The sequence below is a fragment of the Ahaetulla prasina genome, chromosome 4, assembly GCF_028640845.1.
Source record: "Ahaetulla prasina isolate Xishuangbanna chromosome 4, ASM2864084v1, whole genome shotgun sequence".
In the NCBI taxonomy this organism is placed as follows: Eukaryota; Metazoa; Chordata; class Lepidosauria; order Squamata; family Colubridae; genus Ahaetulla; species Ahaetulla prasina.
The window spans coordinates 56,953,434-56,969,541 of record NC_080542.1 but is presented as its reverse complement, the minus strand read 5'-3'; the positions used below and the strand labels follow the sequence as shown (position 1 = coordinate 56,969,541).

The following is a 16,108-nucleotide window of genomic DNA, read 5'->3' as shown; positions in this document are numbered from 1 at the left end:
ATAGAACTGCAACAAGTTTTGTCACCATGATTTTAAAAAAAATGTTGAGTTCCTAGAAAGAGTGCAAAAAAGAGCAGCAATGATAATTAGGAGACTAGAGGCTAAACTGTACTATGAACATCTGTGAGATTATTTACTCTAATAAAAAGAGGACTAGGGGTGACATAATAGCAGTCATCCAATATTTGAAGGGGCTGTGACAGAGTGGAGGGTATCAACCTATTCTCCAAAGCATCTGAGTGAAAGGCAAGGAGTAACAAATGAACTGTGGTGGTGCAGTGGTTAGAGTGCAGTACTGCAGGCTACTTCTGCTGCAATTTGGCAGTTCAAAATCTCACCAGGCTCAAGGTCGACTCAGCCTTCCATCCTTCTCAGGTGAGTAAAATGAGGAGCCAAAATGTTGGGGGCAATATGCTGACTCTGTAAAAAGCTTACAGTAAAGCACTGTAAAGCAGTATTTAAGTCTAACTGCTATTGGTATTGCTATTAATGAAGAAAGTGCCAACCTAGAACTAAGGAGAAACTTCTTGTCACTGAGAACAAAGAATCATCTTAAAGTCTGTAGAGATTCTCAATCATCCAGGTCATGGTTGTCTCAAAGGTGCTTTTTCAGGAGGCAACTGGACTTTGTTTTTTCTTTTGAAGACGATTTGCTTCTCATCCAAGCTTCTTCAGCTCTGACAGGATAGTAGGAAATGGAAGGATTTATATTCCATGCAGACAGCTGGTAATCTGCATCATTTTAGAGGGTCATTGAAGCACTTGGAGGTTTATCTGTGTCCCCAGGGTCACCTGTGTAATGCTCCTGGTTCCTATAGTCTGCAATTTTTCCTCTGGAAATCCATTCCTACTCCCACATCATTCAAAGGGTATTCATCCCAAATTGTATAGCTAAAAGTCTGTAGAGATTCACAGTCATCCAGGTTATGGTTGTCTCAAAGGTGCTTTTTCAGGAGGCAACTGGGTTTTCTTGTTTTTCTTTTGAAGATGTTTCACTTCTCATCTCATCTCATCTCATTCTCATTTTTTTTTAAAATTTAAATGATGTACTTTGAATAGTCTTCCACATTGTTGTATAACTAATCCAAGCATATCTGAAGAAATTAATATAATTAAATAGAATGTTTTACAGCACAAAATTGCCTCACATCCATTAATTAAAATATCAAAAAGTAAAAGATTTAATTTAGCAACATGACTAAATTGTATGTTTTTTAAAAAAAACGTGGAACACTGCATTTCTACAACTTTTAAAAACTTTTATTCTTTCTTACACTTATCCAATAGAATCAGTCCTTGAGACAGAATGTTAGTCATACAGAAGCCTCTTTATGATATTCTTTTTATAACCATACTCCAAATTGTATGTTTTCTCTGCACTTAATTGAAGCATGACCGATGTTTTATTCAAAGCAAATAGCTTAGTCCTTCCATAATTCAATGCAAAATAATGGATATTGTGAACTACTTACATCCAAATTTAACCTTTACAGCTTACAAACCACAGTCCATATGGGAATAAAATTTCACTCTGATTTCAAAATACTAAGGAGTTCTAAGCAGACATATTGCTATCAAGTCTAAATACCAGCATTTGTACTAAAAATGTTTGACATACTGATCAGAGCAAGTATCTCTAAAATGAAAAATTTGTAGATAAATACCAATACTTCCTGAGGGGGGAGGGGGTTACATCCCAAGAAAAGACTGGAAATTGCAAATCTGCCTGGGGCTCACCTAATGCATTATTTCTTCCAGAATTAATCCAAGGGAGGAAAAAAAGAAAATTGTCATGTGTGTTCAGGTTAAGACATGTTAAGAAAGCCATCTAATTATTTGCCGTAATTCTCATACTTAGTAGTATAGCAAACAATATAGCCACTCAAATACTTTTTAAATTACTACTTTAATGCATTGATAATGAAAATAACCATGCATTTGGGACTGACTTCTACATATTGGTTAATAATAAAAGAAATGACTTAACGACGGTTTTGTCTCAATATAGATATAAAAAGGAGCAGTTAAGATCTCTATATAAACATATCAAAGTACTAAATAAATAAAAATAAAGAGCTACGAGTGATAATTTTTTAGGGTTCTCCAACCCTAACTCTCCTGAGAAACTTTAAGAAGAAAATTAATATAAATTTTTGTTGAGGAAAATATTTCTTTTAGGCCTAAGCACAAAGTATAAATGTTTACTCTTGATATGAAGTTTTTCAGGAAATGTAAGTAGTTTGCCTTTTGTAAATATGCCAATAAAGGAAACTTGCCCCTTCTTTTTCCAGAAGAATCTAGGGGAAGAATGGAGGCGTTATTTCTGTTCCATATGCTAGTTCCTCCTTACTGCTGATCCTAATTTCAAAATTTTATTAAAAAAGAATTTCTTTCTATTAAAAAGCAATTTTAGAAAAGCAAATGAGGAACAAGTTAATATACTCTACCCAAGGATAACTAGAATATACCACCTCTGGATCCTTTCCTTTATCTACTTTCCTAGATAATTTTGGAGAGCAAATGAGAATTGGCTTCTCTGTCTTTGAAGGAAATGAAAGAAAATTGCAACTGCATGCTGCGCACAAACAGCAACATGAGCACCTAGTACACTTCTACAGCAACCTTCATATTTCATATGAATGCACATATACACCAAAATGCACATGAAACATCTACCGTGTTTCCCCGAAAAAAGGCCCTGTCTTATATTTTTTTTGTCACCAAAAAAGGCACCAGGTCTTATTTTCGGGGGATGTCATCCACTGACTAACCTCACTTGTGCGCATCACCCCCGGCCTCCTTTTCGCTGTCAGAGGCCTTCAAGAACTTTTTCTACGGCCGGCAAGGCTTTCCTGAAGGCCTCTGCAGCCGATAACAGAGCTCCAGATTGATCTGGAGCTTTGTCATCAGCTACAGAGGCCTTCAGAAAAGCCTTGCCGGCCTTGCCAGCTGCAGAAGAAATGGGCCAGCGAGGCAGGTGTCGGGGTGTGCGAGGCCTGGCTACAACTGTCCAAAGGAAAGTAGTAGAGCAGCTCCACTCCCCACCCCCATCCGAGCTTCATTTTTACCCATTCACTGTGGAGTGGGCAAGATCTTAATTAGGGCTTATTTTGGGGGTAGGGCTTATATTGGGCACACGTGTAAAAATTAAGCTAGGACTTATTTTCAGAGTAGGTCGTATTTTCAGCGAAACAGGGTATAATTGTCACAAATCCATAGCCAAGAGGCAAAACTCCAGTATTGCCCAAAAAATCAAACTACCCACATCAGACCACTTAGTGGGTAATGGTCCAAGATATCTAAGCCCATTCCTCATTACAAGAAAAACTTTTCTCATCTCATAAATCTTTATTTTGTTTCATAGATATTACTTAGTTCCCAGTATTCTTCCCTATTGTGTAAAGTAATTCTGCAAAGCCATAAATTAAACCATTCCTGAAATCAAGTGACAGTCCTACTGAACTGGAAGTTAAAATATCTAAGGCAGACAACTGTCTTTAAGAAATAAGAACAGACTGATATGAAACATATATTTTATTAATTGATGACATAAAAGATTTAAAAATACTAAAATGAACCTACTTAAAAGCTAGGGAAAACCAGGTATTGGAAGAAGCATGACATAAATCGCTTTGATATCCAATGGCCCATTAAAATAAAATGTTTATGTAAATAAATGCACTTGAAGTTTTCTCTCCACATCTGTTCTTACATATTCTCTCCTTCTTAAGCAACAGTATTAGTACAATTCTTGGTTTAGAAGAGAAAAATCAGATTGTGGAATAAAATCTATTCTGACATAGCAAGGAAATAAATTTGAGTGCTATATAACTTGATATCACTTTCTTGATATCCACCTAGCTCTAGCTAGCAGGCAGCCTTCTAGACACCATGAAGCCAATACTCCACTTTAGTGTGAACTCAGTTGTTTTACATAGGCTCAAATCAACATACAACACAGATGCAGGAAAGATGTAGATATGGAAGAATCTGATAAGCATTATTCAAAAAGCATTGCTTAGACAGGCGATGGTGAATCTATGACATGTGTGTCAGAGGTGATATGACATTCCCAACATCCATCAACTATTCTCCAAAGCATGCTTCATTGAACCTCCAAAATTTGAGCAAGAACAGGGTGTGCTTTTGTGTGATTTTTGGAGGGTGTGTGAGAAGGCAGTATGTTCCTGCAGTGTCTCCAGACTCTCTGGAAGTCTTACAGGAATAGAGCATGTTTTTATACAGTTTTGATAGGTTCGCAAGAACCGGTAGTAAAACTGGTAGGAGGCTCCACCCACCGACCCTTACATCATCAGGAAGTTTCTGCGCATGCACAGAAGCGCGCACAGTCCCATTGCGAACTGGTAGTAAAGGTAAGTAGAACCCACCCCTGGCCCTAACTGAAACTCCACTTCTCTCCCCATCAATTTAGTCAACACAGGCCTTTTCCATTGCTCATTTGAAGCAAAGATGGTTTGTTTGTTTGTTTATTCATGTCAGAAGCAGCACAATTAAAGGCATGCAGTATGACATAAAATTTAAAATAAAGATTAAAATATGTACCAATTAAATAGATATTGCCTGGAAACTAGCATCATAAGGGGCGCGCATAAGAGCACCAGCATGCCTACCGTTCCTGTTCCCTTTGGTTGTATCCAATTCGTATGGTTATTTCATGCTTATACTTATATATATTGTTGTGTTTGACAAAATCAATCAATCAATCAATCAAATAAAAATCATTGTGTTCTGTTGCACTCCTATGAGGTCCTCAAATGTACACTGATGAGGACATGAAGAGCAAGTATATATGTCTGTGGTTTTCTGCATGACACCAAAATTACAAATGGCAAAAGCCACGAAATAGCCCCATTTGTTTGGAGTGTCTCTGGATCTTGTTGTACCATGCAGTTTTCATACTTCCTGGCTTTCGCAAGACCCAGGTGCTAGTTCCTCTGTACAATGTACACTGTACAAACATCCAGTGTTGGTCCTTTGTAACTTTCCACAGGTCCATTCTGCTTTCAGATTTTTCAAAGTTATCCACTGGCCTTAGGAAGCTTTTCCTGCATTTTAATCTCTGATGAGCTGATTGTAGTTCATACGGAGGACGTTCACTAGATATAAATTATTTAAGACTCTCTCTGTATGCTGCTGCTTCTCCTGGAAAAGCAGGCAGGGCAGTGCTAGCTAGATGGTAGACCTTATCTAGCGTGGTAGGTTTTAGGCATCTGGTAATAATTCTACTAGCTTCATTTACAGCAGGAGTCTCCAACCTCTGGTCTGTGGACCGGCATCAGTCTATAACATGCCAAAAACCAAGCCAAGCAAATAAGTGAAGCCCCATCTGCAGGATGCAGACAGCACACAAAGCCACACCCTCTCCGGTCCACAGAAAAACCTCTCTCCATTGAACCAGTCCCTGGCACCCAAAACATTGGGGGCCACTGATTTAGAACAAAATCTACTTTCTCAGTAAGTGTTTACTTATACCAGATTGGGCAGGTATGCACTATACAGCAAAGAGTTAAGAGCTGTTGTCTTAAGGACCTTTGATTTGACAAGGATCCTTAAGAGTTTATTAATTTCCCGAGGATGTTAATTCATGGACTGACCTTCAGTTTAGTGTTGGTAGAGTGCTACTTATATGTTAGTCCTATCTAAAATGACCCCTTAAATATTTAGGGTTGCAGTAATAGTCCAATAATGTCCCTTTCCATACAATATGCAGCTTCCAAGCAATCTGCTTATTGCAAAGATGGAAGGCCTGAGTTGTTGCTGGATTTAGTAGAATTATGGCATTAGAAATGGTAATAAAGAGTATCAAAAATAAAATATAGTAAAATTTTCCAGAGCTTTTTAATAAATATTAGTAGTTTGCACAACGAAATAACGTCACCAAAAATCCATTACCTATCATTTGTAAAAGTCATCTTTGATTCTCTTTTGTTTAATATATGAATTTTAGTGAAATATTCATTTCACTATTTCACGTTTATATCAACCATTTATATCACGTTTATATCACCCGGGTCTATCAGGTGAACTAAAAACAAATTTCTCATTGGAAACACCAATAGTGAAGCTGAAGTTTAGCTTGGTATGCATTACAAGAAGGAGGAAAAAAAACAATGGAGAAAACCCTGTTATTTGAGGATGGGGGGAATGAAAGTAACAGAAAACAGGTTTAGAATGGCTTTTGAATATTTGAATCTCATTGGAAAGCTTTGGGAGGGCTCAAAGAAACCATGCCTACAAAGTAACTTAACATTATTTCTGAATTAGAAGTGTTCTGCAAGGGAAAGGGGACAGGTCCTAAAGGAAGCATAGAATGAAAGGGGCAACAATAGAAAGAGGTAAACTTTGGAAGCTGTCAATTCTGCCAAAGCAGATATTACAAGCTACTGGCTAAAGTGTTCAAATGTGGTTATCAGTTTATTACTCAGGTTTATACATTGCTTCAATCATTACTGATTCAAAGTATCATACCCTTCATTTTAGTAACCAGCTTAAAAAAATTCAATAGCAAAACATAATAACAGAAGCCAAATCACATAATGCTGAGGAATAATCACACCAAAATTGTACAAACCAACACTTCCACTGTTCTTAACTTTTCACTTTGTAGAAATTTTATCAGTTTTTTGTTCAGCTAGAGATTTACTAAAACATATAATTCATTGAAACATGCAAGTTCAGTATCTGATTTATCAAAACATACCTTGGTCCTAAACTTTTGCATGGAACTGCATTAGTAGCATTAACAGAGGATCTAAAGTCATGCCAGCAAAAAATAATAGGCTGAAGTACGATCATAAGGAATGATAGCCTGCCACCAACTGGATCTTCTGACTTTTATATATATTGTCCACTACCCTTCACCATACCCTTGCCTTATGTATCTGGTGATTGTTTGACCTAGGCTGTTTGAAATACACTTTGCAGCTTTCATTTTATGAAGTGTTACAAGATCCAATTCTGAGTAGCTCATGAGCAAATATCAGGTCAGACCATTACCAAAACAAGAAACAGTGGAAACATTATTCCCACCAATTAAAGCGACTGCCAGCCTGTACACTCCAGTGATGGGAAAGAGAGAGGTACTAGAAGTATCTGTTTAGAAGTTGTTTCCTTTATAGTCAAAATACTCTTGTGTACACACCATGCATAAACCCCATCATTCACCCAAGGAAAATTAAAAAAGGAATAGTTAAAATTCCATAGCACTTTGTGGAAAACTATACATGCCCATGGCACCAACTAAACATTTAGGGGTTAAATTTAAGAACAGTGGCTTGGCACAGTTTTCTTAATTTATGTTTTCAGCAGAGAAGGGCTGAAGTTTCTGCTCTCCCTGACAATACCCACACATAGACCAAATTCATTCTATACAAGTAGGGGCCCTTTTGCCTATATCACACAGCTGAAGTGACTTCCCTTTATCACTAGTCACATCACTCTCCCCTAAATGTAGCTCTGCTGGGGAGATATTTACTGGCTGGTTAGCTAAAATTACTCCAGCTGAACCAAAGGGTCTGGGAAATGAGGTCATCCAGAATTATAGAATGCTATGCATCAGTGGAGAAGAAGGTTGGTTACTGAGTATGTGATGGAAGTAAGCCTTCCACAAGAATAATTGGATACTCTGCAGATGGTTTCTATCTTGAAAATAAATGAAACATTCAAAGATACACTGTATTATATCTGTATTCAAAAATTGCAAAAAATGCTATATATTTTGCATGGTTAATAACAGTAATGATTTGAGTATGCTTAGAGAAAAGTATTCATTTTACACATCTGTGAGGGCAACAGCTTAATACCCTGTTAATTTTTAATTCCTGACAAGTTCCAAGGTTACAACACTATCCCTTTGTGGATAGCTAAATATAATTTAACAAGATGCCCTTGCCCTCAGGAGATGGGTTTTCCTATAACATATGGAAAATGATGAATGCTTCATCTATGTAATGGAAAATATGGTTCACCTTTTTACAACTTATCACTTCCTTCATGTGTCTCTTGAGAAATCTTAAATGAAGCTTTGCCTCATGGGAAGATGAAAAAATACACTTTGTCACAAAGTTATAAAATGACTTTACAAAATTAAGTTCACCTCAGAGTAATTTAAAATTCCTAAAACAATGGCTATTTTAACTTAGGCAAGATTTGCTGAATGAGGAGTAATGACATGGAGTAATAGTAAATTTCCTTTTCAGACATGATGACAAATTATTTTCCTTTTAACCTAGCATCAATTTTATGAAAGGTGACACATTCTACAATTAAGAATAAAGAACTTTACTTTAGCTACTTCATTTATCATGTCGAATGTCAGATTATCTTAGTGAAATTTCATTTACAAATATCTACTTATATATCGAGTTACTTTGTCATCAACACAATGTATTACACATCACCAATAATTATATGTGCAAAAAATTGTCTTTCTTTAATTTCTTAAGTTATACGTATGTCTAAGAATTAAATACTAAGTTTGTTATAATTACTATAACAATAATTTAGAATGGTCACTTAAAAATAATTTCTATATGCCACATTGTGGCATTTAGACATTTTCATTAGAATTATAAACTGTAGTTAGTCTAACGATTGGAAACATAATCTGGAACATTTTAAGATATTCATAAAATCTTATTTTAAAAATGCAAAGATATCAGCAAAGAAAATTCTTAGGCAAGGTCCCATGAGTTTTGGTTGCTATTAAAAGTTATGTAAACCTATACCATCATATACATAAAACATGTCTTCTTACAGTTGTGCTGAGCACACAACTGTAAGCAGGGGCTTGACATCACCTGAAGATTTCTAGTGAAGATGTAACCTATATTGCTCATGTGGTAATGTTCTACTGTTAGTAACTATGCACTGAAGAACTATGCACTGAAAAACTATTTCTCTGATAGAAATAGGGAGCCTTCTTATTCACCTGACACTATTTGTAATTCAGTGTGTTTGCATTCTAAAGAGATATAAAATTCAAGGTAGTAGACAAATTCAAGAAACAGAAAATGCTGTATTATACTAAACCAGGCCATTGAATCATCTACTTTATGTCTTTCTATACTGCCAAGTTACGCCTCTCCAGAATTTTAGACTAAAATTGGAAATTGTTTGCATATCAAGAATGAACAAAGGAACAGTTTATTCCTTTTAATAATAAATACAAACAAACAAAGACTAAGATTCAAATACCAGTATATAACAACAACAACAACAACAAAATTAGCATATGCCAACACCGCACAGTAAAAAATCATAACCAAAACTCAACCTGTACATGAAGGTATGACATAACAAGTTATCATTCTTCCCTGAGAACTTAAGAGAAAGTACACCATTCAAACAATAAAAAGTTTGCAAGTATAGGTAAACTTCCTGTTAAATCAGTCTTGTACTACAACATTTACATTTAAATAAAATATGGTTAGGAAACATGAGAACCCTGTTACTCATTTTCAACTAGACCAATTCTGAAAACTCGTTTAGAATTTTACTTTGGCTGCTGATTTAATCATTTTCTAAGGAACAGGAAGGATGAAATAAACCAATCACTTCATTCAGAAAAAGATCTATCTTCTCTTGGATATAACATTTGTGTTATAAATCTAAGTACTGTAAAATTTTATAGGCCTTTGAGAAGAAAAAGCTAGCATTCTTTAGCTTTGTGCTAAAGAATAGAGATTTGTGCTAAATAAACATTACAATTTAAAAATGCAAATCCACACATATTACACAAAATTTGTAATTTGTGTAGATATTACACAGAAGCATTTTTATACCTTTATCACTTTCCTATTTTAGGACAAAATGCTAAGAAGGCAACTCCCTCCAATCAAGGGGGTACAAATAGATTTCATTTAGATCCAACTGGAGCCCTTTAAAAAAGACACACCTTTCACAAAAAAAGTTTGTAAAAGCAATTAATATACTTTTCAGTTCTGCATAAACTATAACTACATTCTGAAAACCTACACTATTGGCAACTGTTAAACACCCAAAAGAAAAAGAGCACCACTAACTTTTATTTGGATGACTGAGATCTGACTGTCTGCAGAGTGAATCACTTCACTCATAGGGTGAGTCAGAACTATACAATCATAACAGGCCAAGCTATCCTGCTGTGCAAAGTGCTAATCAAATAATGCTTGTTTACAAATAAACTTCCAAATAGTACAAGTGGCCATTGGTAAATTAACTAAAGCATCTAAATTTCATTTATGCCTTACAAAACCAAGAATCCCAAAATAGCAAGGAACCAAAAACTATGTATCAAATTAATTCATCAGGTATTTCTCAACTTTCTCTTTCCTCTTCCAAATTTTACTATGGCATTCTAAAACAATGGTCTGCTCAATTCCATGAAATCAATCATTCCTGCAGCCTGAATACTGTATTGACTTTGTAGGATGTGACCTGAATTACTGTAATTTTGCCTCACTAATTAAATCTTAAAATGGTGTAAATGAAAGGCCCAGCAAATCAGAGTGTTTCTCAGTGACAAAACACTGTCACAATGAACATACAGAATTTTCAGCTTATAATACATTAGTTGTGAAACTATGACTAAAACAAAACATTTTAAAAAGGAATTGCTGATAAAAATATTTCCCCAAGGAAAAAGAATTAAACTTTCCATCCAAGCAGAAAAAGATGTTTAAGACTCTTTTCTAGACCCAAGAACATGCTGTAAGGGCAGGTGAGTTTTTGATAATATAACATATAATTACAGTGTTTGGGACTAGGCTTAGTAGCTATTATTTCTACAATTGATATCACACTTTTTGTCCAGCAATTCCAGAACGCTTAGATAGCAATATCCCTTCACTTTTTTCCTGAACTAACCATGCAACACATGGTGGGCTAAAAAAAGAATAACTGACCACATTCACACAGAGTGTTCATGGCCAGGGATGAACCAGAACTTCCCAATATCTTAAATATTACACAAATTGGTACTCACTATGGCCAAAAAAGTATTGCTTTTCAAAGAAATGTCCTTATAAACAACCATTGCTGCCTATGTAGAACTTTGGTTAATAAAATATCATAAAGATTTGACCTAATTTTTTGGCAAAACTTTCATTTGAAATAATGGAAATCAGGATAAAACATAATTCATTCTAATTGTTTTTAATTTATTTGAATAGGACAATCCATTTCACTATCCCAGGGAATTTTTCCATATTTAAATACTGGAATACTGAACAGTCCTAAAATAAAGTAAGTGTGGATTAAGAGTCTCTGCCCTGAAAAATTTATTCTGAAGTATTTCAGATAAATGCAAATTTTCTCAACAGTTAAAATGGTAGTACTCAAACATAGAAATAATTTTGATTATATGAATTAATATGGACCCTGAAGTTCAGTGTAATAATTTGGAATCTATTTTGATTTTATTAGGAAGACGCTTGTTTTGTTGTTTTTGGGACCCAAATGTTTCTCACTGCTCTGGAATGCTATACAGATTAGGGTTAGGGTTATAGAATGTTATAGCTAGCAGTAATACTCCCCTTTTCACTGTTTGCACAAAACATCATGGTAGAAAAGGCAGTCTGAGAGAACAAAAGAACTTACCTTCAAATCAGAATGGCATGTATGGTCAAAACACTTTAGTTGCCTAGACCAATCACATTAAAGCAATCTGATGGAGTGATATGAAAAACCAAGATTCTTAATTTTACCACTTATTATCATTACCCTAAACAGAGCAATTCTGTGATAAGCTTTTCTAAGTTACTTAGCCTAGTGATTCCTGTATTTCTAAGAAAGCAATCACGCTCACAATAATAGACATGAAATTGTTATGAACACCCTATCCTTTTGCACAACTTCCTTTCAATCTATTTATGTAGAACGCAAAGATGTTTCTTGTAATGCTGTAGAACTGACTGTATTGTATTCCCAATCTCAAAATTACTTATGATTTTTAAATTATGCAAAACCCAGAAGAATACAACTCTTGCTGTTTCCAAAATGAGTAAAGCTTTTGATGAGGCCCCCAACCAAACTGGGCAGCCTTTGAACATGCCTGTCACAAGTCATTAACAATTCAAGTAATTCTGAAATATTAAAAAGATAACATCTTTCTTTTAAGTTCTGCTAGTCAACATATGTTCATTATTCTTCCCAACAATAAACCAACAAAAAAGCTATGATATCAATTAGATTGTAGCCAGCACTGACAGACAAGAGAATAACACTGACACATCCAGAATAACTTCTTGTTTGCTAGCAAATCTTAAAAATAAAAGTGCTTAAGAATGATGTAACCTGAAAGGCAGCCCGACAGGATCAGAATGAAAAAAAAGTACCTGGACATGGAGGAACATCAATATGCAAACTATGGGCTTACAATCCTTCAGTTTTCGTATCATTGTTTTCTATTAGTATAGATATTACTTATCAGATTTACCGGTATATCCTCCCTTTCCATCCAAAAATGGTTTTTCAAACTGGCCAGTATTACAACAACAAAAATAAAATAAAATATAAATGCAAACTATTAAAATTAGCTAAACCTACATAAAATAATAAATCTACCTAGCATAGTAAAAAGTTAAGCTGTAGCTGTACTATAGTGCTATTTTTCCTATTGGATATTGAATATTTTATGGAGACAGAAAAAGGCAAATCAATTATTAGAAAAAATATTAACACTATACTTTTCTTGAGTGGCAACAATAAGGGGTTACTATACAACACAACATGGTGTAATGGTGCTACAGTTTTCCTCCAAAACATGGTTTGTGAGAGCTGTATATGAAGCTGTCAGTACTTTGGAGATGTTTTACAAAAAGAATTGGCAAAATATAAACATGTCATAATTTCATCAAGATATACAGACCACAAACCAATTTTTGGTTTTCATTAATTTATTTTATCTTGAATTCAGCTGATCACAGGTGGAAAGAAGGCTTGGTCTTGACAATTTAGTTAAAAAAAAGGTTTCTGATTCCAAATCACATTAAAAACTAACATTGCAGAATAACCAAAGACTTGAAAATTGTTGGAAAGGGATTTTTTTAGAATGCTCAGGCCAAAAAAGCGTCACTATTTTCAGCCACTTGATTTCTAATTGTTGCTTCAAATACAGAATTTTCAATATGATTTATCTAGAACATTTGCTTGGCAAAAGAAACATGCATGAATTGTGTGGGATAATCCAGATGCTTTAGGAAACTCAGAGGTACCTGGAAATTTAGGATTGTTAATGCTGAAGAGAAACCAACAATCCAATGTTATAAGGAATTAAAAATAAAATGAAAGCTAGCCTTAGTGATATACCCAAATGAATTGTGGAATGACGAATTCAAAGGTACAACTTTGAAGAACCAATGCAACTGTTAATAATTTAAGATATACTTAAAAGTGAAATTATCAGAAAATGTGTTTGTGTTTATTGAACTTCTTAAATAATGTTTTATAACTGTTGGATTTTTTTTCCATTCTGGCTTGATAACGAATTTGAAGGCTATTCAATACACATAATGTTGTCTTGTTCTCAATTTGGTTTAAAATTATTACATAGATCAATATAAGTTTGGAAATATTTGACTTTAACATGAAGTATATTTCAAAAACACTAATTGTGTCATTTTATAAAGAGCTTTGCTCTATTAAGCCTGGAGCAAAGCCAAGAGGAAAATTTTACATAAATGAAACAAAACTTATCTTCTGATTTTAAGGAGTGGATTCAGAGTATGAATCTGTATATTGGTAAAGGCTTTGTAATCTATTTTTTTTAAAAAATTAGATATTGTCTAGATTTAATAAGCTCAAAGACTAATTTAATTTATATTTTTGTAGATAATATATGGGTCTTATTTTTTTCTTAATTCGATTTTTACCCCCTTTTTTGTTATGGTTTATTTATCTTAATCATCACAATATATCTAGATGCTTTTTTTCACATATAGCCACCATTTATCTCTCTCTCAATTATAGATTATAGATTGTTTTATTTGTTTTCACTATTAATAAAATGTATTTTAGGTTCAAGTCTAAAAAAAAAATCCTAACTATAATATAATATAATATAATATAATATAATATAATATAATATAATATAATATAATATAATATAATATAATATAATATAATATATAATAATATAATATAATATAATATAATATAATATAATATAATATAATATAATATAATATAATATAATATCTGATCCAGAAATGTGCTAAAATTCATATCATCAAGAGGCCCTCTATATTGCATGCAGAGCTTCCTTGTAGTCCTTATCAATGCATCACAATCTTAGGAAAGATATTTATTTCCCTGAAAAATCCTTTACTTTTTAGAGAACCAAAATCCACACTAAATGTGCCTCTTCTACTATGAGGCTCACAATCCATAAAAAGGGCACATAAAAGCAGAAAGAAGTATCAGTTCTGCTACAACCATTTTGATGACAGAAGCTGAAGCCAGACCGTTCAAAGGTCAATGACTCATGCCTGGGACCCTCAGTAGTCACCAACCCAACTGGACACATGCAGCCGTATTTTTCAGAGCTACTTTCCTTTGGTAAGCATACCACCATTTCCTTGACACAGTTATAGGAGGTGAAGAATAAACTCTTATTCATCCATGATCACTCAGATAAATTATTATGAAAATTACTCAGTCAGGGCACAAGGTGTTAGCAACTTTATTCCGAAGCTTTGTTCCACAATGTTAGCCTGAACTGCAGCAGTAAAAGAAAAGCTCGTATAAAGCATGAAGAAGGTTTCACTGAATAAATGTCATGAAGCAACATAAGCTAGTCCCTTCTATAGCATTTACCACTCTATCTAACCCAATGACAAAGAGGAGACACAATTAAAACGTCATTTTAATGCCCTGGGCACCTGCTTCTTAAAGGCAAAAGGCGCCCGAAGCACTATCTGAAAAGGATCTGAAAGAGAGAAAGACGAAGTTCATACCCTTGTAAATGAGCAGCACTGCAACCCGACGCACAGCCCCGAAGGGCAGAAAAACATTCCTGAGCATGTGCAGAGCGCATTCCATTTGCCCAAGGCCCCCTCCGCTTAACACCCATTTGGGGAACGGTTCCCGGATCGAAGTGGGATTCCATTTCAGACACACTTAAACCTCACACATATTTCCCCATCTTCCCAAAAACAGCGGTAAAGGGCACAACCAGCAGCAGCGATGTTTCCACCTTCCCGACTCAGACGCTGCGAACTGGCCACGCAACCACATAGCATTCCACCCCGGACGGTTCAGGACGCCTCGGATACAGGGCAATGAAAACAGCAAGGAAAGGTCGGGTGACTCTGCGGCATATCGCCCCTGCCTCTTGCGCGCGCGCACGTATACACCCATGCACACAAAGCCTCCTTATCTAGCTTCAGACGTGTGCTCTCACCTTCGCTCGCTACCGTGCCACCCAGCCCGCTCCTGAGCGCCCCTCCGGGCAGTAGCAGTAGCGGGAACAGCAACAGCAACGGCGGCGAAGACGGGCGGCAGACGCCGAGCATCCTCGCTAGCCACTCGGCTTGCTCCACTCTTGGGACCCACTCGGCGAACAGCCCGCAGCCCCTCCGTCTGCTTTGGCAGGGCTGCCCTGCCCAGGTCTCTGTGGAAACGCAGCTGGTCTTCCTTGGCTGATGGTTGCTGCTCTTACTGCTGCTTCTCTACGGGGTGGGGCAACACGTCTCCTTCCACTGGCCTGAGTCCCTCAAATGCCAAAAACCGAGCTGAAGACCCAGCAGCGCGGGGTGCGGGGGGAGATGCGCAGAGCTCCTTCCACAACAGTCCCGCTGCGGCCAACTACCGCCACCTCTTCCTCGCCTCGGCGCGCAGACACCACCAACGGTGGGAGGAGCCAAGGTCAAATAAGCCCCGCCCAACTCCTGCTTTCAGTTCACCTCCGTGCTTCGTAAATTATCGCTGCTAAAAAGGTAGCGCTAGGAGCGGGAAAGCGACGGAACGCGATAGAACATCACTTGGATTTTTAAAAAAATAAAGAGAGATACATCGTTAAGCAATTATCTAACCCCTTAAAGTGATATTTACAGCGTCTCATATACTTCTTTTCTTGTAATTCTGTCTCCCTTCTTGTAAATAGGTCACT

The 16,108-nt window shown here is 35.9% G+C and overlaps 1 protein-coding gene across 1 annotated transcript in view; it reads right to left on the bottom strand.

The window, feature by feature from the left end:
• The window catches only part of EPHA5 (EPH receptor A5), a 213,435-nt gene extending 197,719 nt beyond the window's left edge, over positions 1-15,716 (bottom strand). The window contains exon 1 of the mRNA XM_058182027.1: positions 15,401-15,716. Within this exon, the coding sequence (XP_058038010.1) occupies positions 15,401-15,512 (112 nt within the window). The 5' untranslated portion in view covers positions 15,513-15,716. The remainder of the gene's footprint in view (positions 1-15,400) is intronic.
• Positions 15,717-16,108: the final 392 nt, after the last annotated feature.